The sequence below is a fragment of the Colletes gigas genome, unplaced genomic scaffold (genome assembly GCF_013123115.1).
Source record: "Colletes gigas isolate AHSC1104 unplaced genomic scaffold, ASM1312311v1 Colletes_gigas_Sc00019, whole genome shotgun sequence".
NCBI classification, from domain to species: domain Eukaryota; kingdom Metazoa; phylum Arthropoda; class Insecta; order Hymenoptera; family Colletidae; genus Colletes; species Colletes gigas.
The window spans coordinates 2,807,447-2,832,789 of NW_025106648.1; the positions used below are offsets into that span (position 1 = coordinate 2,807,447).

At 43.4% G+C, this 25,343-nt stretch overlaps 1 protein-coding gene and 1 long non-coding RNA gene across 5 annotated transcripts in view; both read left to right on the forward strand.

Annotated features, from left to right (window-relative positions):
• The window catches only part of LOC122400600, a 152,642-nt gene extending 145,688 nt beyond the window's left edge, over positions 1-6,954 (forward strand). The window contains exon 4 of the long non-coding RNA XR_006259361.1: positions 6,877-6,954. This is a non-coding gene — a long non-coding RNA (uncharacterized LOC122400600). The remainder of the gene's footprint in view (positions 1-6,876) is intronic.
• Positions 6,955-7,823: 869 nt separating this feature from the next.
• LOC122400635 (homeobox protein prospero-like) overlaps positions 7,824-25,343 on the forward strand; it is a 58,685-nt gene continuing 41,165 nt past the window's right edge. For 2 of the 4 annotated variants that reach the window (XM_043402180.1, XM_043402182.1), the window contains exons 1-3: positions 7,827-10,361; positions 10,915-11,385; positions 14,010-14,164. In XM_043402180.1, the coding sequence (XP_043258115.1) occupies positions 7,827-10,361; positions 10,915-11,385; positions 14,010-14,164 (3,161 nt within the window). Of the gene's footprint in view, positions 10,362-10,899; positions 11,386-14,009; positions 14,165-25,343 lie in introns of all 4 variants that reach the window. The other 2 variants (XM_043402181.1, XM_043402178.1) reach the window with 2 other exon arrangements.

Sequence of the window (25,343 nt, forward strand, 5' to 3'; positions counted from 1 at the left end):
GTTTGGATCATTCTACCAACAGCTTATTCAGGAACAAAACTGAAAAGTTTTTTACAATGTACGTAAACAAAAAGTATAAAACAAATGCATTAAACAGTGAATGTAAATTCAAGTTAAATCAAGTTTATTGTTACGTGAATATATGTTTCACGTTGTTACACAATAATAGGGATCAAATAATTTATATCGTAACTCGGTTGTAGTTTCCATTATCAAACCGCTTGATTCAATAATAATTCGTATCGTAAACCGCATTATAAACATGGATCATGTCTAAAGTATAAAACTTACCACTGTCACGTTGAACGCGACGTATTATATAATTATCTCAACTTTTATTTGTATTGATTTTTATTTTAAATTGTAATATTATATAATATCATCTATGACTAGTAACATCTTATGTTTTATTATATTCATTTGCCATATTGGTTGAAATGGCTTTCTCGTGAAATTATACATTACTGTAATTATTCATATTATTTTGTTCTGAATCATATCGCGAGTCGAAATCGTCCGGTTTAAAAGGGATTACAAACTTCTACTCTGAATTAAATCGTGGAAAACTTGGAAAATATTTACTAATCGTATCAAGCATTTTGTAATCAAAATACGAAATTTGAAACCTTTTGTCTATGAAACAAAAAAAAGTTATGGATAATCGCATTTTTTCATATAAAATCGAATTTACTATTCTTTACAGTCTCGTTAAGAGTTCGAAGAATTTAAGAAACAAAAAAGAAAACACAAAAATATAACAGTGTATTTGATGTAACGTATCCTTTTTTTTAGAAATGGCCAATTCTACTGATGATAGAGATTTTCGCGATGGAATAACTCCATCGAGATGGAGTTTTGTACTTTCAAATTCTATCGAAATTTCAGGTTTAAATGCCAAGGGGAAATTTCATCGATCGCCCCCTTCTGTAAGGCACCGTCTACACCGTTGAGGGCAAAGACCGTTGTTCCTACTTCCTTTCCAGAAGGAGGACGAAGGGCGCCGTAGGATTTTTTGTAGCTTTCAATATTAGACGTTAGCGTTTCCCACAGAGAGAAGTCATGGGAACACATTGAGGAGAGGTCTCAGATCATCTCGTGAAAATTCTCCGTGGAGATTTGCGATCGCACCTTGGGAAGTTTTCCGGGCAGCCGTCCTTTCGGATAAAGGAAACACGTTGAAATCTTCTTTCTTCCCCGTCGAACGATCGCCCTCGACTTACCGAGCTCCTTTCTTGCCCTGTACCCTAAAATATTGTTCTCCAAATCCGCGTTGAGCTTCCTCCTTCCTCGTAACGAGTCTTCCCACGAAATTTACTTCGTTACGATTTTTGATATTCGGTAAAATTTTTTACGAAAGTCTGGATACACATTTTCGTAACTTTGCTAAAATTCATGAATCCTATTCAAAAAGATTAAATGTATGAATGTTAGCAACAGTTACAAGCGAGTTTGTTTTCGTTTTTCATTATATTGTTGCAAACTCATACATTGACATAACGATGACCGAATCGGCCTTGAGACTACAAGAATAAAATAAACAATTATTTTTACATAAAAGATACTCGTACATCGTCGTGTGATAAAGATTTCAAGAAGAAGGAACGTTTGGGGTTTTGGTGTATTTGGAATTCGAGGCTGGTCCCTTTAACAGAAAAGGCGTTGGACGGGTCAGAAAATTGGTAAACTCCGACAGGTAGAGCGGTAAAGGTCACGGCCAGATCGGGACCGGTTTCATTCATTTCGCCATAGCGAAAAATCCCGACATCATCGAGCACGCGGCTCGTAAAAGTGACGCGCTCATTATCGCGCGTATTATCTGAAATACGCGGCATGAATGGCGACCGAAATCGAAATGAAAACGGAGGAAAGGTCATGTTCGCGTGCCAGGAATAACACGGCCGTGGCGTTGACCCACATTGTTTTTGAAACACGATTAAACTCATTGAAAACGAACCGAAGGTAGATTAATGGCCCTGGGTGGCGTAATCGTGGAAAGCGAGGTAAAAAGCGAAACAAATTTAACGAGCTGTAAATTATGAAAATCGGTGACAGGCCGCCGCTTTTAAATGATCCCCCCTCTCTTTCTCTCGTACGTACACGTTGCTCTCCTCTATGTTTTCGAACTCCCTCCCTCTCTCTGGTTCTCTTGCGCTCGCGAAGTTTGGTTTGGGCGCGTGCCAGTGAATCGAAACGATTCGAATGCAAAATAATAATAAAACAGTCGGTCGGTGTGTGGCGGGGGGGGGGTGGTGGTGGTGGTGTTGGTGGTGCCGCGGGGGTGGTTGCCGACGGGTGGCGCGGGAGACGGGGTCGACAGCGCATTAACGCAATTAACCTCCAATTAATAACACATCAATTGACACCCGGTCAACTTGTTGCATCGGAGCAGCCCGATAATATGCAGAACGCGTGTGAGCCGTGTGTGTATGCACACGAGTCGCCGTGCCTCTGCCTTTGTATGGGTCTATCATTGTGTATATACAACGCAGACTCGCCCTGTTTCCGTCTGCCGGTGTGCGTGTATATACATTCACGATTAGGCGTCACGAAACGGGGGTGTGTTTACCTGTTTGCGGATGCGTGTCACTGGAGGGTGCTCGGTCAGTCTGCGGATAATAATGAAACGAATGTTACAATAATTTTATATCGAGGGGAACGCGGCTCATAGCTATGCGTGCGGATCGCAGCGTGCCTACACGACGGACATGGGCTGATGACCATACCCGGGTTCCCATGCAACCCCCTGCGAACACTCTCGCCACATGACACCTACAGGGGGTGGAATTCCAATGCACATGCCGTCGCGGCGTTACCACGATTACGCCATGTGGGGTACGTGCACCATGATATTCACCGAATAGAAACACGCCAGCTACTTGTACTACTTGCGTTCGTCGCCGGAAGGAAGTCGTTAGGGTCACTACGTATAAGTATTGTTTCGTTTTCGCTGCGGGTTCCACCCGGTACTCCTTCCTACCTCGTCGATCGGAAGCTTCGATATCGCACGAACCATCCACCAAGATCGCAACACGCGTTCTTTTCCCCTATCGATTCAGCCAGTCTAAAAATTAACCGAAGAATTTCGCGTACCGAGACTTCTCCTACGAGGGCAATAAGAAAGTTTCCACGGCTATAGACCTCGCCGATCCGTAATTATATCCCTTTTACATCGATTTTTATGCGTTCTATTTTTATAAATCTCCGTCCGCGGAAGGGATAGCGAATCTATCAAAGGGAACGGAACGGGAATGGCCAAGGAGTATAGGAGTTTCTTTCTCTTCGCTCGCGGATTCATTAAAAAATTTCGATCCCAAGTTTCCCCTTAGAAATCTCATACAAGGTCGATCCACCGATGGAAACCGCGTGATCGATGCTAAGAGAATAACGAATGCTCTCCTCGCCCGGAGCTCTTCTGCGTTCAGGTCTCCTCCTTAATTACCCCGACCTATAGGTGGGAGTTATCAGCGTCGATAGCTCGAAACAATGGCTACCATAGATCCTAACCCCTTAACGATCGAAGTCTTCGGGGAAAAAGTCGACGAAATTATGAATCAGCCTTCCGTAAACTTCTGCTCGTAATCGACAGTTAATTTTTAAAGCGTACACCCCCATTTTCCCTTTATTCGACGTTTCTTCGACCGTGTTCAATTCTACAGAAATCTTACGATGGGATTGGACACGTAACGTCCGACAAGTTGGTTTCAACCAGCGATTTTCTAATCTCGTATAGCAACCCCACCCGGCATGACTTGTAATCACCCCTTCAAATCAAGTCACCTGCTTAAACGGCAAATATCGCATGACGCACAGGAAATGGTTGTTGGCCGTTCATCAGACTGTTTTCGCTTCGCACTAAAGTGATCGATCCCGGTGTCATTACACGTCGAAATATGTGTGTCCAGTAACGCCAAACAGACCCCCTACTATTATTATTATTACGCAACGAACGTATTTTTAAATAGGAATCTTACATTCCTGTCGACTCTTGGTATCGAAACTCATTAACGTGTCTACTTTTCTTCGAGAGAGAATACCCTCCATTTTGTGAATATCTTCGTTGACGAACTTAAAGATAATGCATATTAGGTAATCAATTTTGCTTTTCAGATTCGGTAGTTGGGATAAATATCGAACATTTATTTCGAATTAATTAATTTAGTGGTATTTGTGGTATCAAACGTATTAAAATGCCATTCACAAAAATTCACAGTTTAACGAATTTACTTAATACACGTATAAAGGAAACGAATACACGAAGTTTTCATCGTAGAAAACCTGCATAATATACGGGGGTTCGAAACAAATTTCTCGAAATAAGTTTCAACGAAAAGTCGGCTTCGTTGTAATGAATCGAGTGACGCATCTGCTTGGCAGGTATCGACAACGTGGCCACGGGACTACCTCGAATACGTTTTTCGCGTGTAATTAGCACGGCGTGCCTACTTCCGAGTCGCGGCAACAGTGGGAGAGTTCCTAAAACCATTTCCGGCGGGGCACCCTTTTTGTTCCCCCCGTCCCACGCATGGCAGCGCAGAAGGGAAGTACCGATCAAAAGTAGGAAGGACAGAAGTTCCCTACCCCCCTCGAAGAGTTACGTTCTTCGAGGCAGGTACGATCGCAGACTTTATCGAACCTTCGACCATATGTCACCTTTTTCACCCAACGAGCACACCCTCCCCTCCGTTGCCTAAGATAATTGCTGGGGAGCAGTATCTCGAAACGAAATCTTTCCGTTCGGGAAAGCGTTCGAAAACGCGAAAGCTTATTCAAATCGAACGATAATCAGGACGAGACAAGAAAAACATTTTACTGGAATAAATGGGGCGAAACGTGTACGATGATACAGTGGCGCGCAATTCAAATAGAAAAAAATAATATAACTAGTTGACTGATTTCACTCGTATTTGTAATTGAGAAACTGTATTCGAGAAATATTAATATATTCGTGAAAAGGGGCGTTTAAAAGCTTTATTAACAATTACAAAATTTTTCGTGTACGAATCATCATCGATAGAATGCTCCCGGTATTATATCTACGGATCGAATCGTTCGCGTCCTCCCGTTTCGGCGAAACAAATAAAAAGATTAATCGATATTCAATTAGATGCATCGTCCATGAACGAGAGAACGATCGATGAATGTTAAGCTCGTTTCTCCCTTTTCCTTGCGCGATCGCGCAAACGGGAGAACAGCGAGGCTGAAAGCAGCGCGCGGCTCGAGGAAAAAAAGTACAACGATTTCGTGCTTCCACCAATTCGCCGGTTTCGCCACGTGTTGCTATATACGCATTTCTCTTTGAGCCTCCTTGTTGCTTCATGAGCTGCGCGTATACATACGTCTAGTCGCTCTGTCGATACATAGGGACGAGTACTCGTGTCCTCGAACGCAGGCGGCTCGTGCGTAGGCAAACTATGGAATATGTCGGCCTATTGAGCGCAGGTGCTTTAAGCTGCTCAGCTGTTGCTTCGAATCTCATGCACATTCACGCGAACATATATCACGGTGATATTGGTGCACACTAAGCAACGGCGTATCAAACTGCGTGCGTGCAAATGCAGAAGGCCGACTCGCGTGTACCCACGCACTTATGCGTATCGGCAATTGAATCGTGAAACGATCGAGCCCTGTCGTCGGTGAATGAATTTGTTGAACGGCTCCCGATTATGACCCATCGCGAAACTTGCTCGTGAGAAACAACGTCCGACAAGACTTCGCTATTAATTATCAGGATACAAAGACGATACGATGAAATTATCGCCTCCCGGTTAACGTTGAATTTTTCATGAAATTCCTCCATCATTTATGAGCCACTAACGCCCCTGTTAAGGATCGAATTAGCAGACTTCGATCGAAGAACATAGCGAACGTAGACTATTCTACCCTCTGAGTTTGACCAGGCCAGATGGTGTGTGCTGGTCTATGACCGAGGATTTGCTATCAATTACTTTTTTCTGCCCCTTTCCTTCTCCGACTATCGATCAACGACATCGCGTAATCCCTGACGAGTCGACTTGGCGGAACTGCCTACGCTCCGAATAAGAAATTCAACGCAAGTAATTTTCTTATGGTCTCTCCTCTGCGACAGACCACCCTCTTCTTCGAACAATCTCATCGTCGGTGTTCGCCGTACATTCAGTTTTCGCTTAAATTCTCGACCAAGACATCCGGACGGAGTTAAAACACATTGTTCGCGTCGCGGGAGAACGATCGCCAGTCCCGTCGTCGTGTATTTTTAACCGATAACATTCGGAATCTCCATTTCCTGATATTACGTGACGCGGATCGTGCGACGAACCGGATACGTTTTCCCCGCTTTTACGTGGCTATACTGATGGAAGAAATTTGTTATTTCTATGAGATAGCTAAGAGGGATAGTTTAAGGGATCGAGAAATAAACGAAACATATTTTCCTCTTGCAACGAGACGAAAAGGGGAAAAAGAACAAATTTTCGAATTAATCGTTTCAGCTAAAAGTCTTCTTATAGAAGCTAAGGTGAAAAGAGTAAAAAATGAGAGGTAACATTAGACAGGTTAATTGCAAATCCCAGTATAGAAGGTTTCCATTTCTAGAGGCTGGTACGAAATACATTAAAGCTCGATATTAAAGGAAACCCTGTTCATAGCGTAAGTAAGTAAATTAGCTAGAGTAGAGTTATGTGTAGTAGAGAAGTCAACGACAGTCGTATACAGACGTATCAGTCAGACGTTTCTATCTGCGGAAGTGGACGAGGGTCTATATAGAGAACGCGTCTAAAATAAAATACGGTTCACGGTTCACCTTTACGTCTAATATCGATCTCCTTTCATTGACCGCGCGCACAGGCTAGCCGTATCCGAATGCGAACTAAAAGGCGTTCGACGATATTTCTGTTTCAGACGAATAAGAAGAATCGCGCCAACGAAAATCGAGACGAGGGAGCGAGGGGCACCCAGCCCTTTGGTGAGCTCGAAGGATGCAGCTCCCAGGCGGGAGCACGAGGATTCCGCCCGCAAAAGCACCGGTTTCGCTTCTCGTGATCATCAACGGGAGTAATATCGCATCCACTGTCGCGAAGAAACGTAACAACGGTAGAAACTGTAGTGGAAGCGGCGGTGCCGGCTTGAATTGTCATCGTAGTAGAAACGTAAGGAAAAACGGAAGTAACGGAAACAGTCCTGACAACGAGCCGCGACTCGAGAAGAGAAATCGTCGTCCCGAGACGAAGACGAACCGCCGACACCGAGTCACCGAGAAGCCCCAGCTGTTGGCATCAGCTCCACGACGGAAGGAGCGGGGCGCGGAATAGTGAAAAGAAGGTGCAGAAAAACCGAAGAACGACGGAAGAAGTGGCAGAGGAGGCGCGAGAGAAGGAGAAGGAGGAGAAGAGGAGGAAGCAGGCGGTCGACGGGAAGGAGAAGGCTGCCGACGTCGTCGTCGGCGGCGGCGGCGGCGGAGGAGGAGGAGGAGGCGGAGGAGGAGGAGGAGGAAGAAGAGGAGAAAGAAGAGGCGGCGGCGGCAGCAGCGGCGGCGGAGGAGGAGGAGGAGGTGGAGGAGGAGGAGGAGGAGGCGACGCAGGAGAAGGAGAAAGAGAAGGAGACGCCGAAGACGAAGAAAGTGGAGAGGGGCGAGTGTTGACGATCAGAGTGGGGACGACAAGGTAGAAGGAACGAGGAGGAAAGGCGGCCGTGGTAGGGGAAACGGCGAGAGTAAGTACAGAGTATAGAAGCAGCGGCAGCGCGCTGAGCCACGAGGGGCTATTCGAGCGCGAAGGGGAGGGGTGACAAGGAACCCTGGCGGGGAGGGGACGCGGAGGCCTTCGGGGGGCCGACCAACCAGACGGCCGATGATGTCATCGGGGGAGGAGACCGAGTATTTCGCCCCCTACGGAGCAACCACGGAAAGCAAGCAACAGCAACTCCAGAAGAAGCAGAAGCGCACCAGACAGCGCGTGGACGCCGGCGAGCCGCGCAACAACTACTCGAGTATACCGCACTTCACCTCCCGGCCATCCTTCCACGGCGGTGGTTTGTACGGTTCGATCTTCGGTGGCACCGGACAAACGCTTCCGCAGCAACAACAACCGTCGCAACATCACCAATCGCAATCGCAACAACAACAGCTCCAGCAACAACAAGCTGGGGCAGCAGGAAGTCAAGGTCATTTAGGAACAGCTACGACGGGTCCCACCGCACAGCAGCATTCCGCCCACGCGGCTTTCGGGTTCTTCGGGGCACCGGGTTACGGCCCCGCCAAGATGTTGAACGAGCTGCTTGGACGACAGGTCAAACAGGCCAGTGACGCCGGTGGCTCACCGCCAGAGGGCGGCCATGGGATGACTGGCGCCGGCATGGATTCTGCCGCGAATTTGCAATCGGGTGTTAATTGTGACGATCCCGCTACCGCCGAGCTCACGCAGCACATGCTTCGCGACATACTTCAAGGGCGCAAATTGTCCGCGCTCTCGGCTCAAGAACAGCCGAACAACAATAACAGTATACACAGCAACAACAACAACACCACAGCGGATCTACTTAAATCTCAGCAGCAGCATCAACAGAGTCCACAGCAGCATCAGCAACAAAATAGTGATAGTGCGCGTAGTGGAACAGTGCAGAGTGGCGGAGAGGACAGTGGTGACGGGAATAACGTCGTGAATAACGCGAATCACAGTGAACGTGATACCGTGATGCCGGGCGATGCTGAGGATAGCGCTGAGGACGCAGCCGCAGCCGCACGTGCTATGGAGGAGGCCTTTGCCGAAGCTGGTATGGAGCCTGGGGCCAATTTGGATGGTTCGGACTGCGAACAGAGTTTGCCGCCCAGTCCCACGCAACCAAGGTCAGGGTCCGTTTCCGTCAAGGAGGAAATACAGGACTCGTTGAATATTAAACGCAGCCCTAGTAACTCTCCTTGTCCGATCGTACCGAAAACCGAGACCAGCTCCCCAACGACAGAAATAAAACGTGCTCGCGTTGAGAATATTGTCAGCACGATGCGCAGCAGTCCTGCCCTTCAAACTACTACGGTGAACGGTTGTAAAAAACGTAAACTCTACCAACCCCAGCAACAGACCGTGCATCACGTTCTCCAGCACAGTGTCAGCGACACGATGATGGACGACGAGGAGGAGAGCGAGGAGGAGGAAGATCCTTCGACGATTAGGCAAAAACGCGAGGAGAAGGATAATCTAAAAAGTCAGCTAAAGTTGCTGCACGAACAGTTGGCGGTAATGCAACAAAAGTACATGGAGCTTTCGAGCAGAATGGAACCGGACACGAGCGAGAGCGGTGATGCGCCCGCCAGTCCTCAGCATCAACCTCAACCACCACCACCCAGACCACCGCGACCTCATCCACCACAGTACAACGGCCTCCCAGCCATTCCACCTGAACATACGCACGCCACGGCAGCTATATATCATATAGGACACAAAGCCTACCTCGAACAGCAACACGCTGCTTTGGAGAGAATGAAGCAACATCAGGAGGCTGCAGCGAGGCAACAGCAACAGCAACAACAGCAGCATCAACAGCAACATCAACATCAACGACAAAGTTCTCCACCACCCCCTACGAGTCAAACACAGCAACAGAGTCAAAGCAATACCGGCCCGTCCACGCCGCAAACGCCACAAATGCAACCAGCGAGTACGCCTCTTCAGCATAAAGACTTCCAAGAGAGGTTAAATGTTTTTAGAGCCGCTGCAGCAGTTGGCTCATCGGGTCCTCATATCACTGGTGCGGACCTCGAAGGCCTGGCGGATATGCTAAAGATGGAGATCACTTCGTCTTTGACGAATCTAATCGACAGTATAGTGACAAGGTTCGTGCAACAGAGGAGGTTTGTTGGTAAACAAAGCGAGGCGGCGCAAGTTGCCGCCGAACAACTAAACAAGGATCTCCTGTTGGCGAGCCAAATACTCGAAAGAAAGTCACCTAGGACGAAAGTAGTTGATAGAGGAGCACCACAACCACCCGGTGGCCCAAACGGGCCACGGGGGCCCCACAATGGCGGGCCCCCTCCTCCACAGTCTACGGGTTTCCCTCAAATCGGCCCCATGGGTGGTGGCCCCCATGGACCTCATTCTGGCCCCACGGAAAACAACCTTAATCAAATGAACCAACTGCCCCCACACGTGAGGTCGTCTAGCACAGGAATCTTTCAGACCCCGAAACCGCCGACGATATACGCTATGGCCTCCATGCAGGCGCAGCAACAACAACAGCAACAACAGCACCAACAGCAACGCGACCACCAGCAGAGAGAACAGCAGCAACGCGACCAATACTGTAACATGAGGGGCGACGAGAGAGAAGTCAGGGATTCAGAACAGAACGAGGCCCTCTCGCTCGTCATGACACCGAAGAAAAAACGTCATAAGGTAATTATCTCGTTTCTATCCTATAAAAAACAATTCGTAGATATTTGTTTGTAAAGTACGAGAAAATTGTTCCTAGTGTCGTTAAACGTTCAGTGCTTTGATCCTTACTCTGTTTAATAATTTTACGTAACGTTCGATTCTGTTTCTCTCTAATATTTATCTGTAAAATTAAATATTTAGTGTTAAATACTTATCTATAAGCAAACAGCCAGTCGCAAAAATATACATACTATAAAATTCTAGTTTTATAGAAAATATTAGAGTTTCGACAATACACGTTTTATCGGATAAGAGATATTTTGAAAATATAATAATATTTACGTATAATTCGTTCAAAAGAAAACGTTAAAAATAGGAAATACAATTCGTAAAACTTATTCCTCTCTGTGTGTTATAATACTTTGTTCTTTGTTACACGTATAAATAAATTCAAAATGTACATTTATCGCTTCTATACTCGATGAATGTAGATTTTTGTGACTGACTGTACATATACATAAGTCTGAATTTCACGATCGTAAATCAAGAAATCAATTAGTATTTTCCTTCACAGGTGACGGACACGAGGATCACGCCGAGGACGGTGTCCAGAATCCTGGCGCAGGAGGGTGGCGGTTCGCAAGGAGGCAATGAGAGTCCACCGCCCCCACCACCACCGCGACCCTACCACGCGCCACCACCGATGCTGCCAGTGTCTCTGCCAACCAGCGTAGCAATACCAAACCCAAGTCTTCACGAGAGTCAAGTGTTCTCACCGTACTCACCGTTCTACAACCCTCACACGAGTCATCCTGGTCAGGTACCACCCCCGGGGCCACATCACCTACCTGCAAGTTCTCCAGGTGGAGGTGTAGACCTCAGGGATTCCCCTCCATTGCCCCATCCGCCGGCTATATTGCATCCTGCCTTATTGGCGGCTGCCCAGCATGGTAGTCCAGACTATGGACACCTCAGGATGGACAGCAACGATCGGGCCAGTGATTGTAACACTGGTGAAATCAGCTACGACGGAGTTCAGCCTACAATATCCTTTTTTAATGCTACGTCGATAAGATAAGAGTATGTCGTTCGGAGATTTGGTGAACGTCCAGAACAATAGTAACAGTAACGTCGATTTAGTAGAAATTGTTAGAAAAACAACACAAGCGTGATGTCTGGTCGACTTTGATGCGCGAGCAATATCGCGTAAGGACAGAGTCTGGACGTTCTCCAAAGAAAGTACAGTCCAACTTTCGGTATTAAATCGGGAAGAGTATGTGGCTAGGCGGTCTCTAAAGAGCTGGATAAAGCGACGAGCGAGATCGAGCGTCAAAAAGCAGTAGAAAAGCGGAAGAGTTGATGACGATGCTTAGGAATGTTTTTCCCCCCCGTGGAAGGGAACGCGAAGCTGGGAAACTTCGGAAAACCGCGTCGAGTTCTCCAGGAGAAAAAGCCGGTTCGCCAACAAGGAGAAGGAAGTCGAGAGAATGGCAGGAGGTAGGAGGAAGCTCGGACGAATGTTAGATTAGTTTGCCGCGGAGTTAGGCTAATGTTGGCTGCACCTACGAGTAGAGTTTGTCCGGCAACAACGCGCGAGGTCGAAAGTTCTTTGCCTACTCGGCCCACCCTCGGCCTCGAGTCTCACCCAACTTCGCAAGCCAATAATCTGTCCCGCAATTTCGGAATTTAACCGCGGAAACGAGAGAGGAGGCGGTCCGTGAACTTCCTATCAGGAGCGTCTCCTCGACTTATCGTAGATAAGCCACTTCTACTACTTCTCTCGCTGTATGAGAACCCACAGAACTCCCGGTTTCTACGGTGTCGATTTATACTTTGCTACCCCTATCGGGACCGTGTTTTACGCGTTGGCTCGATGGACCAGCCTTTCGATCGAAAATAACAAAGAAACCGACGATGTAAGACGCCGTTTTTACGATTGCCTGAAAAGACGGAGCAGCGTAAATGTTGAGCGGCTCGATTATCACTCACGACCCGGCCCGCTCGCTCGCGGCGGCCTTCTCGCTTGCCGAAAGCGCTAACAAATATCGGACTTACAACCGGGGAAAAAAGACGTGTGTCGCGCGGAACGGGGTAGAGGGGACGGGCGTGTAAACGCGGCGGCAACGATGCAACGTCGGAACTGCAACTGTGTGTGTCGGTTCGGGTCGTTCGATCGGCAGCGCGGCGTTCTTTGCCACCTTTTTAGCCGGCCTTTGATGTAAAATCAATGGCGCATTTTTTCACTCCCTCCTCTTGGGGTAGGTCGAGCGCATGGCCGCGGCACAACCTGCTGTTCACCATTCTCCTCTGGATTCACCCTTGTCTGTCACTGGTCGTGCCGGCCTTCGACGTATCCGAATATGCTTTTCACGCTGTCCGAGTTTCCTTCCCGGTTCTGCGTTCACGGGGATCGGGCTGTTGCGCGCAACAAACGAGGGTGGTTACGGTGCGACAGCCTGAACGATCCTTTCGGTGCGTACCTTCGAGCCAACAGATCGCGATTATCTATTTCTCGAAAGCCTCTCGATCGAACTATAATCAAACTAGATTCTTCGTCGGTTTTTATTTTAAAATTGCATCGAATTCGGGGAAATTTCGAAAATCCGCCGCCAATTAACGATCGCAAACGCTTGTAAACGCTGCTTCTTTTTTAACGTTCGGGGTATGTCACTTACACGGTATAATGAGCACCAGACGCGTAGGTGTGGGCGGTGCGTTATAAGGGTACGAGGAAGGACCAGCTCGATAATGCAAGTGTGACTGCAGGGCGGAATAACCCTTATTACAGTCTGGCATCTCGTTATCGCCCATCGACGTTACTGCAAACGCAAAATGCGACGCACGGTGCGCGCACGTTTGATGCCAACGACTACACTTGTCGACTCGTTCGCTCGTGAACGACGACTTCGCTTGTGCGCTGAGAGTTAGCGCGCGCTGACAGTAACACCAATGACGATAGGTGTTCGTGAAAATTGTAAACGACTCGTGTTTTTCCTGTCTCTGACTCGGAATTAGATGGCTTTACGCGGATCGAGTGTTCGCGATTCGCGCGAACGTTCTACAGACTTTTCGCGATTACTCGTTGGTCTTCGTCGCGACGTCTTTAAAATTCTCGAACGATTTTTTAACGTAATATATCTATATCTTGGAACATTACGTTCTTGGGGAAGGTTCCGAGTTGCTTAAGAGCCAGTCGAAGGTACAGACGATTCGCAAGAGATTGAACACACGGATTAGCCAAATAAGAATGCGATGAAACCACATGAAGAGATCCTATTACCGATAAGGAGTCGGTAAGGCTTCCGCTGAGGATACGGCCAATCGTGGGTCAACCTCGCCGAGAACGTTAGACCCCTACTACCCTCGCGATCTATCCACAGCTTGTACGATTTCTAATCCAATTTGATACGAAGGAAACACGATTAAGTTTGAGATAGTTGCGTATACAGAAACAGATCGCCGCACGGAACGTCCTTCTTCAACCGGGTACCGTTTGTACCCTGGCCCCATGCTCTTACCCGTGATCGATAGAAGGATAGAGTGGTGTTTGCGAGAATGTAACGAAAGTGGCCAGCATACAAAATTTTTTTCATAACCAAAGTCCAAAACAGAAATTTCCACCGAATGCATTCGACATTTGCAAAGTGTATTTCCTTAACCGCGGTGAACTCGTCGACGCTGACGCCAATGCATCTGAGGAAGGCGAAGCTAATGTTCTTCTGGGTCAGGTACCCGTCCTCGTCCATCCTCAAGATGTATTTTCCCGACATCAAGTTCAATAAGAACAACACAGCGCAGCTGGTCAAGTGGTTCTCCAATTTCCGGTGAGTAGAACAATATCAAATATTTATGATTGTGGAAGTCGACGGAGGGCTGTTTCGAAATTCTGATAACGTACACTTACAACGAATTGCCATTATCGAAAATTTGTTTGATAAAATTTAATTAGTTACCGAGCGAAATAGCCCTTGGTCTTCTTCGTCGACTCGTGCATGCTCGTTATTTGTTCGACGACTGTAACTCTCGAGGAAAAAAGTTGTCACCGGTTACGGGTACACGGTGATTTGCATAACGTTCGACTGGAACACGTTCGCGTAAGGTTTAAGAACAGACGCGACGATCGTCGGTACGAGAAATCTCGTGTTCGAACTCGTAGATCCCAGGAGTCGTAGGGTTCCTCCTGGTTGACAACGGTCCCTCTGTTCACCGACGTGACTTCCCGTGTCCGTCTCCCGTGTACGAAAAAATGAACAGGATCGTGGAAGATGTTTCTGGTACGCGATCACGTTCCCGTGTATGCAAACGAGAACGAGCTTTTCACGGGATCGACCACTCCCTACGTAGAAACGGTCAGAGCCCAAGAGACGAGAGTCACGATGGGTGTGTCCGAATCTTAATTACCCCTCTTCAGCTGGGGATAAGTAACGTGGCTACATTGCCGCAGGTATAGAGCGTAGGAGGTGGTGGGTACCGACACATACCGGCCAGCAGGCATTAGCCTGATTATAATTAGCCTGAGTACAGTACAGATCCGAGATATAAGGCGGTCGAAGAGGCCGCACGTGGTCACGCTGCTACATTATTACCGTTTTCTTATCGCGAGAGACGCCTATGCTCCTGGAGACCATAAGTTTTCGCGTGCCTCCGACATTTACCGCGTCGACGACTCCATTGTTGCGATGGGTTGCTCCCTCCTTAGTCATTTATTCGTGCGGTAAAATTTACGTTAAAGTTAATTAATCACGGGCCAGAGGAAGTCTCGACAATGTACCGTTCAAATTCTTTTCGATTCTTGTTCGACTATGCACACTCGCGATTATTAATTCGAGAAAGACGCAGCCACGCGCCATCAGAGTCCAAGGTTGCTCGAGCGTACATATATTATCTAAACGACCTGCAGAAAATAATAGTTTCTTTCATCGTTAAGCTTAGTGATAATTTATTATATTGGCCGTATTTGTTGGGTGTGAACGAGTTCTCTAACATGATTCGTTTCTACGTAATACATGCAATACCGTTATATTTTTATTTTTTATTGTACAGTTACAGTTCTTTTTATCGAACAGTATTCCTAGGTATAGTATTTCAACAGTTTGTAGTTTTTATTTCACAGGCAAGAGTTTCAAGTTTTCTGTTCCGTTAAGGTCGATCAAAATGGTAGACATTGCGATACTTAATCCGATAGAATAGCATGCAGAATATTTTAAAAGATTAAATTTTATCGAATAACCTGCAATGACAAATTATTCTTATATATTACTGAAAATTGTTTTAATTTTGTACGTCTTTGGTAATGATTAATGATTCTCTGAGTAACTACTACATTGGCATTCTAATCATAAATTTGTACCATTTTAAATATAAGTACGAGTAATGTTAGTTTCATAATACATACTATGGGCAAGAAATGAGTTTCGTCAGTAACTTTTACTTTATCAACGCCTTGTTTTTATATCAAATAAATTCTGTAAACTGATATTCTATAAAATTAAAACAATGTTCTCGTAATCGTTCGTTTTAATCTAATCAGAATTTGATATATCTGATATAACGCACTTATCCCATACTATTCCACTATATGTGCTTTCCGCGATTAGCGTAGAATTACATTTCGTTCGATAAAACACATTTTATTCTTCCACGTGTCGCTTTTAGTTACACGTTTGTCGGGTCTTCCTCTTTCGGAAGTGAAAAATACGATCTTGTAATTTAGTCAAATTTGAGCATTCGTTGGTAAATTAAAAAAAAACAGTTTTCATTTTATAGTAAACTGCAGATGTTTATGCATATATGGGGAATTTTAATTTTCAAAAAACTACTGAATACACTTAATATGCAAAAATATAAGAAACACTTAAAGTAAGATACTCTACTACCATTTAAATCATTCTATTCATAAAAATATGAATTTACATAAAGATCCACAGTCTATTTATAGCATATATAAAAATCATCAAAATCTGAGACGGTAGCTCATCGATAAATTTACCCAATCATGTATTTTTCATTTAAGAATATCTTGCAATTAAAGTCGACCGGCGGTTTACATATATGTACAGGGAAAATTTGTTTATAATATAATATATTCCAACGAAACGAGCTTTCGTTAAACAAAGACAACTGAAAGAAAACTAAATAATAGTTAGGAAAGGTATAGGTAAAAAATATGCAAATTTTTATTTTGCTATTTTTTATTCTTTAATTACGAGTATATCGCATGAATTTGTTTTATCGAGCAATACATGCGAACATTTGCAGTCCAGTTATAAGGCATTGACATTCGTTATCCTCTACATTTCTACGAATAAGTTTCATCCGCCCAAAATAGATTAAAAACGTTTTAAACAGTGGAAATAGTATATTTTAAAATTCTTTAACCGGTGGTTTCGACGACTACCCCTTTTCCTTCCAACCGTCAGTTTTTCTAGAGTAAATCTCGACGCCGCTGAATGTAGCTTGACCGATGCACGTTTACAAGCGTATACATTAGAAGCATCGAAATTTTTCACCAAGTTGACACCCCGAAATCCCGCACTCAATTTTATCATCGATTTTCAATATGTCCATCACGGGGAATCGTATCGGCGATCTCGTACGAAATATTCGAAGCACTCGAGCGACCCAGGGAGGCAAGCCGCAGAATTTAATTAACGCAGAGAAAGGTCCATTAAAAACGTTCCCTCCCCCCACTGCCGTGAAAATGAGGAAGGGGCACACTTAAAATTCTGCCGCGAAAATGAACGAAAACTTCGTCGAAATTTTATCCGCGATATATAATGGAACCAGATCAGGCTCGCGAAACGTCTCGGATTCGGTTTCGAATCGCGGTTGTGCCTTACGGGCGAGGCCAGTAGGCAACGAAGATGAAAATGTACGGTAGCATTAAATGAAAAAAAAGAAAAGAAATCAGGGACGTGTACGCGGCGACTGAAGAGGCAAAAGGTACGCGGATCAGTTGCGGGCAAGTTGTCCCTTCGTGCTTTGCCCTTCGACCTCGTCCCCCCTGGCCCTGTTTCGTTCTCTCGGAACAATTCCATCGTAGGCAGCGAGAAAGAGAATCGGTTAGAAGCGGCCGCGTGGCGTGTTAGCAAAAGTTCTCAAATGTCCAGCAAAAATTGCATCGGAGGCCGGCTTCCGTCGTTAAGCACAAAGCTAATTACCGGCTGAATATATTTCGCTACATTTTGTCGTGTCGGCCGGAGGGGTCTTCGGTCTCTCTCCTTCGGAGCTGCCCACCCCCATTCTTCTCTGTTCCTTCTCCTCCGTCTCGTGTAGCCGTTGCTCCCGATGACGAGACCAAACGAGAAACCAACGAAACACGACGAGGGTTCTCTCCGGAGTCTCTTTCAACGACGATTGAAACCGTAAGCGGCAGAACCCTGCCCCCGCCCACCCCTCGCGCGTTCCCCGCGTTCGTGTCCCTCGAATTTCCTCCAAGGACGCTCGGCCCCCGGAGTCAAAGGAAATCGAGTTTTCGGAACGAACGTCCGATCGATCTTTTTCCAAACTCTTTCCACCCTCTCGCGGCGACCCAGGTGCAAATCGATCGCGATTCGAAAGGAAGCTATCGACGCTGCCCACTCTTCGTGCAGTCAACCCCCGTGCCCGTGATAAAATTAACACATTCGGAGCGGGTTTGTTCGCAACGGATAAACTGTTGCGGTTCGTGAAGAATTAACCGCTAAAGGGGGGGGGGCGGTAGAGGGGGGGAAGTGATCTCCCTTCGAACCGTGCCGCTTATAATCTCAATGTTTCTAGCCGCCGGTGTCCATAAATAATTTCCACGTCTACCCCGGCGACCACCCTAACGATCGTGAAAGGGAGAAATTGAAACTTTCCTCTTGATAATCCTTGCATATCAGTTTCGTACAAGTTTCCCGTAAAATGGCGATTAAAGGACGACACGAAGGTGCCAATCTCGCGGCTCATTAGGCACACTTTCACCCTACGGACCTTCTCCTTTGACGGCTAATCACGTAAGGGTTTACCCCGGACACTTTTTCCTCCTGGTTCTCCGACAGTCGTCGAGCGTGCTCGATCTGATAGCCTAATGCACGGCTTCCTATGCGGAAATGCCTCGCCACATTATTCTACGCTGGCTACGTGTACCGGCCACCCTCTCTGTCCTCCAACCGGTCGTTGTTGTACTTTTGTCACGAGAACCGCCGGAACCCTGCTCGTCGTCGGCCATCCTTTTCTAATCTCTTGTCGCGTCGAACGGTTTCGGGAGAATATCGAGCCGATCTTGATCTACGGATCCTGCAGTTACAAAAATATTCCAACACTAAAGTATACGTTGATTTATTTCTCAATTGTTTATGCAGAAAATATATTCCTTTTCCATGCAGTAACTCGTTTATTAGAATTATAAAATATTCTAATCGAGAATAACTGAAAAGGTGTCATTATGGGGTTTCAAAAATATTTGGACACATTTAACATTAGATTTACGGATATGCGTCAATTTGACGAGTTTCAGGTTCTATACTGTTACAGAACAAATAAATATTATTGGTTAGCAACTTACGTTGAATTAGATTGCTGTAATAATACGAATATACATCTTAATTAAAAGAAAAACTTTGATGTAATCGTCAACGTGATGAGTTTCGATAAAAATATATGGAATCCGTAAACCTAGTGTTAAAAAAACATTAGGAAATTGTAGATAACAATACAAATCAACTTGATAGTTTGTAGCATGACCTTTCGCTTTTACGTTCCCATTCTTCTTGTGATTTTTTTTAAGCTCATTTTTGGAATTTATAGATGTTATCTCATCGTGTCAAAAATTCGCTATCAAATTAAGATTAAATTTAGCTTCGTCTGCAAAAATGACGCCATTGTAGACAAATTGCAGGTATTCGATTTGATGCTCATCGAGCGTTGGAAGTAAATCTTTACACTATTTTTTCTTTAATTCTCTTATTATGAGGGTTGGTTGCTCGTAAGAGTAATTTAGCAACTGGGATCCCCGTTTCCCGAAGAAAAATTGTTGCAATCTCGAGAATCTTATAAAACATTACATATACCAGTTCGTATAAAGTAAACTTTATTTATTATTTGTCTATATTTTATTTGCGACATAAGTGTTTTTGGTTTCTTTTCTAATTTATTTCTCTATTTTTTTGTCTACTCTTTATCTACTCATCAGATAAAAATATTAATCTAACATCATGTTCTACCAACATTAACAAAGTTAAATATTAAGTAAAAGTAATTTTGTAAATGGAGCTTTTTCAAACCTTCTTTTGTTTATTAGAAACAACTTCTTTCCAGAAGTTCATCCTTTTAAGATATTTACGAAATATACAAACGATGTGTCCGTTGTATCTAAAGTATTAATCTGTAATGTTAAAACTCTTTTGTATGATCGATCGATCTGCTTTCGCCTCTATTCTGTTTTAATCGTCAAATCGCTTCCGACGATGTGAATAGTCAAGATTAAGATAAGAAACTGTCAGGGGAATGAATTTTCGTGGATTGATCGGGCAAATATCTGAGGATCGTCCAAAAGGATCGATATGGTTGGTAAAATGTACAGGGGGAATACAATATCATTAGAATTACGTTTCGTGGTATTTTGAAAAACTATTGGGGTTTAGTTATTCTTGTTTAGGGGTAGGCACCCTTTAGTGTATAATGAGATTACATAAGGACTTACTGTGGCTTGTGACAATACCTTTCAGCATGTTTAACAGAAAGTGAAGCTATGGATATGCAAAGAACAAGAATTTTTATTTCGAAAAATAAATATTCCCCAAATTGAAAATTATAATTATAGTAATTGATATGTCCGTATCTGGAAGTATGTATAATTGTGATCTTCAATTTTCCTATACATAATAATTTTACTACAATTTCAAATCCAAAATTACAATTTCATTTTATGTCATTATAGGATTATAGTTTCGGTTATTATTAGTCATACTTTATGTGCAGTACAGCATAAGTATCATGAAATAGAAAAATTATCGCGTGGAACGTTGAATACAGCGAGTCACAGTCCAAAAGAAGGTGGCTAAAATTAAAAAGTATTTCCAGTTTTGCCTGAAAAGTGGTATAGAAAGGTTTCTGATGTCGCTGATTACGAATCTGGCATAAAAATCCCAAAATTTAAAGCGAATGATTTATAATTAATAATCCGGTTTATTCTGAGAACTTCGTAACTACATTTCAGCTACGTTTTAAAGATGTCGTCCAATTGTTGTGAGATACATTTAGGGAAATGTTGATAACGTACAGATAGAAAAAGAAAAAAAAGTAAAATCGTCAAAAGGGGTGAGTGCCGGGATATGAAAAAGAAGGAGAATTTAAAAATTCTCCAAACGAGTTTGTAATAGATAAACACTAATCACAAGAATATTTAAAAATCATTAAAGAAATACATACCCATTAAATAACTAAAAATTTAGAAAACTTTCCTACTATGGGGCGTGATACTTAGTATACTAAACAATATTCTGTATGGTCTTAGCTTTAAATTGAGACTAAAATCTCAGTAATAGTTTACGACAATCATAACAAACTTAATTTATTTAAACGTTAGAATTTAGTTGTTGTTAAAAATAGATTTTAGTATAACTACATTGTTATATCCTTGGAGCATAGTGTTGTACACGTACAAAGTCTATTGATTAAATTTGCCCTTTTGGTCAACTAAACTTTTCATGTATTCTTCTAACATGTTTCGTAATTCTTTTAAAATATTATTTATAAATATATATAAAAAACTGTTGTCTTCAGTGAATACATTCGTTTAATCAGTATTTCGAAACTTGTGTGATCTCTGATCACAAATCCATAGTTAACATTTATACTTAATCCCTTATAACTTCTCAGATATCAAATTATTAATAACACGTGCCAAGGAGAAATACTTTCATACAAATTTTTTAAAGACATATCTACCATATTTAATCTACCATTTCGAATTCGATCCCGAGTAATAAAACCACAATATGTATATTCGAAAGAAAAATTCTTGCAACAAATGTTTAATGAATTAGGTACTTATGTCAATATGACCAAGTATCAATGATCGACTATACATGACAATCGTTTGAATGTGCATACTATAACACATATCCACCATACTATATCTACTATTTTGAATTTGATCCCGAGTAATAAATTTCCCCACAATATATTCGAAAGAAAAATTCTTGCAATAAATGCTTAATGAATCAGATGGATAGATTATGTCAATATGACCAAGTATCAATGATCGACTATACACAACAACTTAAATTGGAGTATATCTTTACGGTACTTGTAAGGTCGGATTGTGAATTTGAAGGAATCATGTTTGAGGGATTTTGTTGGTCTGTTCGAAATAGTAATTTACGGTAGAACTCGCGGTACTGTCGGCGTCGTCTGCCGCGAATTCCCCCCGCTCCCCTGTCAACGAGAAAATCGGTCCCGAAGCGAAAAGGCGCAACAGTGAAGGGTCGGGGGAGGGGCAGAGAACGAAAGGAAACCAGGCGAGGAAGATAGAGAGAGAGAGAGAGAAGAACGAGCTTTCACAAAGCGATTCTTCGCACCCTATTTTCTCACGCGCGCGTCGAATCGAAAGCACGTCCGATATCTTACGGAGACTCGTTGACGTCGAGCGTACATCATCGGATCTGCTTATACCGACGGCGATATTGACAGCCTTCGTTCGATGAAGTTTGCCGGGGGGGATGATTGGGGTCGTCGATGACAGGGTTGCGACGCCTGTGCGCGCCCGTTACGTGTGCTGCATTCGCGCGCCTGCATACATGTCTCTCTATCTGCCTGCATCTCCGCCTCCGTCGGTCTGTTTGTGCGCGAAATAAGGGAAAAAAAAGGAGACAAAGAGAAAGAAAGGGTGAGAAGCACGCGGACTCGGGTTAGTTCATTATCAGATCCTACGCTAGGACACGCGACTCAGCCGTGAGATCTTATCTTCCGGATGGAAGCAATTTTATGTCGTATAATGGACAGCGGCCGTACACGACACAGAACCGGCCAGACGATGGATTTGCGTCACATGGAGCCACGCTTTCTCGATGGCCAATCAAAATCCAGACGCGAAAATCCGCGACGGTTTTCAAACTTTCTTACTCGTAAAAAAAACCTTTCTGTGTTTAAAACGATGCAGGAAAATGTTCTTGAGCTTCGATCTTTCGACATTCTTGGATCGTGAAACGGGTTCTGTCTCCACGCTTTGAATAACACTGAAATCCCCGTACAAGGGATATGAAATTACGTTTTTTACGACATCTGATACCTTTGCAGGTTGAGCTATTTATTATTCAGTTTGGGTCTTAGCAGCAGATAGTAATACAAGATTTATAAACCCTGTGTAGACAGTTTTGTGAAACCTGAAAACGTCCCGTCAGTATTCTCAGAGTCTTCAGAAGATCTGGAACGATCGCGTGGTTTAAATTAAACATCCATAACAACGTTTCAGAGACACGTACTTAAAAATGGAACGTTTAAGTAGATAATAGAAATTAATACACCTAGGTTGGTGTCATTCAGCGGGGACTATTCCCGCGGTTATAAATTCGACGCGCTTGTATATCGATAAAGCGGGATGAAATCGATGATTGACTTGACAGCATTGATAATCACTTAATTTTGTAGTATCGTCGTCACTTTCAGTTTCTCTTACTCGATGTTGGTTGGACCGACACTTAATGACAGACTGTGCTATGTATTTCACCGGGACACCCGTCGATACCCCTCGTTCATTATTCTGTTAAAACATTCACACCCCCCCTGTGATCGAGAGGGATAAAGTAAGGCGAAGAAAGGGGCAGCGGCGGCGCGTACCGTAAAAAAAGATCCGGAAAGCGTAGCTCGATAAGCATGAGCGCGAGTTAATGGCTGAACGGCGGAAGTGTCTAGAGCAAAGTAATAATAAGAAGAAGCGCGTGATATAAATGAAAAATCGAAAGCTGGTCGAGTGGTCGAATAATGAAGTCGACGATGAATTTACCCAGTCACACTTTGGAGGGGTTGCTTATCGTCTCGAAATCCTCGATAATTCTCCAACGAAGGGTTGCCTCCTCGAGTCTCTCTTTCTAATTTCTTCCTTGCCTCGTTCTTATCAATCGACAATCTGACTCGCAGTGGACATTACCAGCCGGCTCCCTGCTCTGCCCCCACTGGCCGCGGTGGTTAGGGTAATGACGCGGTAATTTTCTAAACTGGAATTTCCTTTTCCAACCCCTAGCGAGCACGTGATCGATCGTTAGCGTCAACCTTTCTTCGTTTCCACGTCGCGTCTAAATAATAACTGGTCTCGTGCGGAGACCTTTGACAGCCAAGTGCCAAAATTGGATCCAAAGAAATTGGCTTTTAATTATTCGGGTCGTTATGTCCCATAGATTAACAACCTCCTTAGCGTATAATAAAAAATCATATCCTAAATAGCTATGAAATGATATATAAAATTATAAGTATGTCCAAGGTCTGCCATTTTGATGGTGGTGTCCTTGACAATTTTGGCATTTTCAGATATATTTTGCAATTTTTTACTACTTTTGTATAGTTGTATAAAATTTAAAATGTTTATATTTGTTACATACTTTATACTTAAAAATATTATTGCTTTGTTATTGTGATATTTATTAGGCTAGAATAAATCTTTCAATTCAGTGTCCTGAACTTACCATTACATCTTGTACAGAGAAATAACAAGCTTTCATAGCTAAGCTGTTGATACAGAAGGGAAGCATAGAGGTTAACTTTCAAATGTTGATGGAAGTAGATTGCTAAGACGGAGTTGAAATCTAAAATTTTCTAACAATTTATTTTTATGAATCGAATTTCACAAAAATTTGAAAACGCTACAGAATTGTTTTAAAGGGTTAAAAGCCACTGGTCTACACGAAAATGTCGTTCGAAACAAATCAGCATCGATTTTAAGGGTTGAATTTTTTTATTTTGCTTTTAACACTAAACTTACCACGATCGGTCAAATGACCGTTTTTAAACTTTTATTTAGAATTTCTAACATACAATGTTATTTTAGCATCATTTAACCTCACGACTTCTTTTATAGTATACGAACAATGAATTTTTCAATATTCACAGATTTATATATTTTTTTTATAAAAACCCAGAGAAACTTTGTTATCGAATTCTGGTTAGTTTTAATGTAAATAGAAAATATATTCAATGGCCACTGTCTTAGATTAGTCTAACAACACATATTGAAAATAGTTAAACTTTAGATGCATGCACTTTCGAAGCTACTAATGTTTCATCCATAGTTGAACCACTGATAGAAGTGGCAAAGCTTGCTCTTTGAAATGGCTTTTGATTTATGTCGATCGGACTTTTCGTTTTGGAGATATCGTAATTTATGTAAAGGGGTAATTTTTTTAATTTGACTATCTCTGTCTTCGTCTAACGCGTGCCGTCAGGCCTCTATCTCGCACGTGAGTGGAGACAGTCGTGACGAGGAAGTCGTAGTATTTTTAAGCATTTACTACGCACTGTTTACAACTTACACGCGCGGTCATTGACCTCGCGCCAATGTCAACAATGAAACGTAAACAAACCCTTTGAATCCTTATAAATCCGGAACTATTCATCCGATCGACTTGAAACTAAAATCGACTTCAATGAATACTCATTTTAAAGGGCATTTCATCCCCTATCCGATGACTATAACTACTGTCATAATGTATGCTGTTTTCTATATTTATTTTCATTTTTACTTTGACGCAACATACCCAAAGAAGTTTCGTCAATTCCTATTGATTATACGGTTGATTATTTAATTGAAAGTTATTTTAAATTTATATACTGGATGTTATGCGTAATTTCTATGCATTTTTTCGTAAATAATTGTTTTCTCCGTAATTAAACAAAATTCGTTTTTAAGTACGTTTTATCTTCTATAACGATGAAAATTAACAAATTTCGGCGTAGTCAGTACATTTTCTATACGAAGTCAAAGTACTAAGTACATTTAGAGCGACTTTTATCTTTGTATAATAGACGCCATGAGCTCGTAGAACCCAT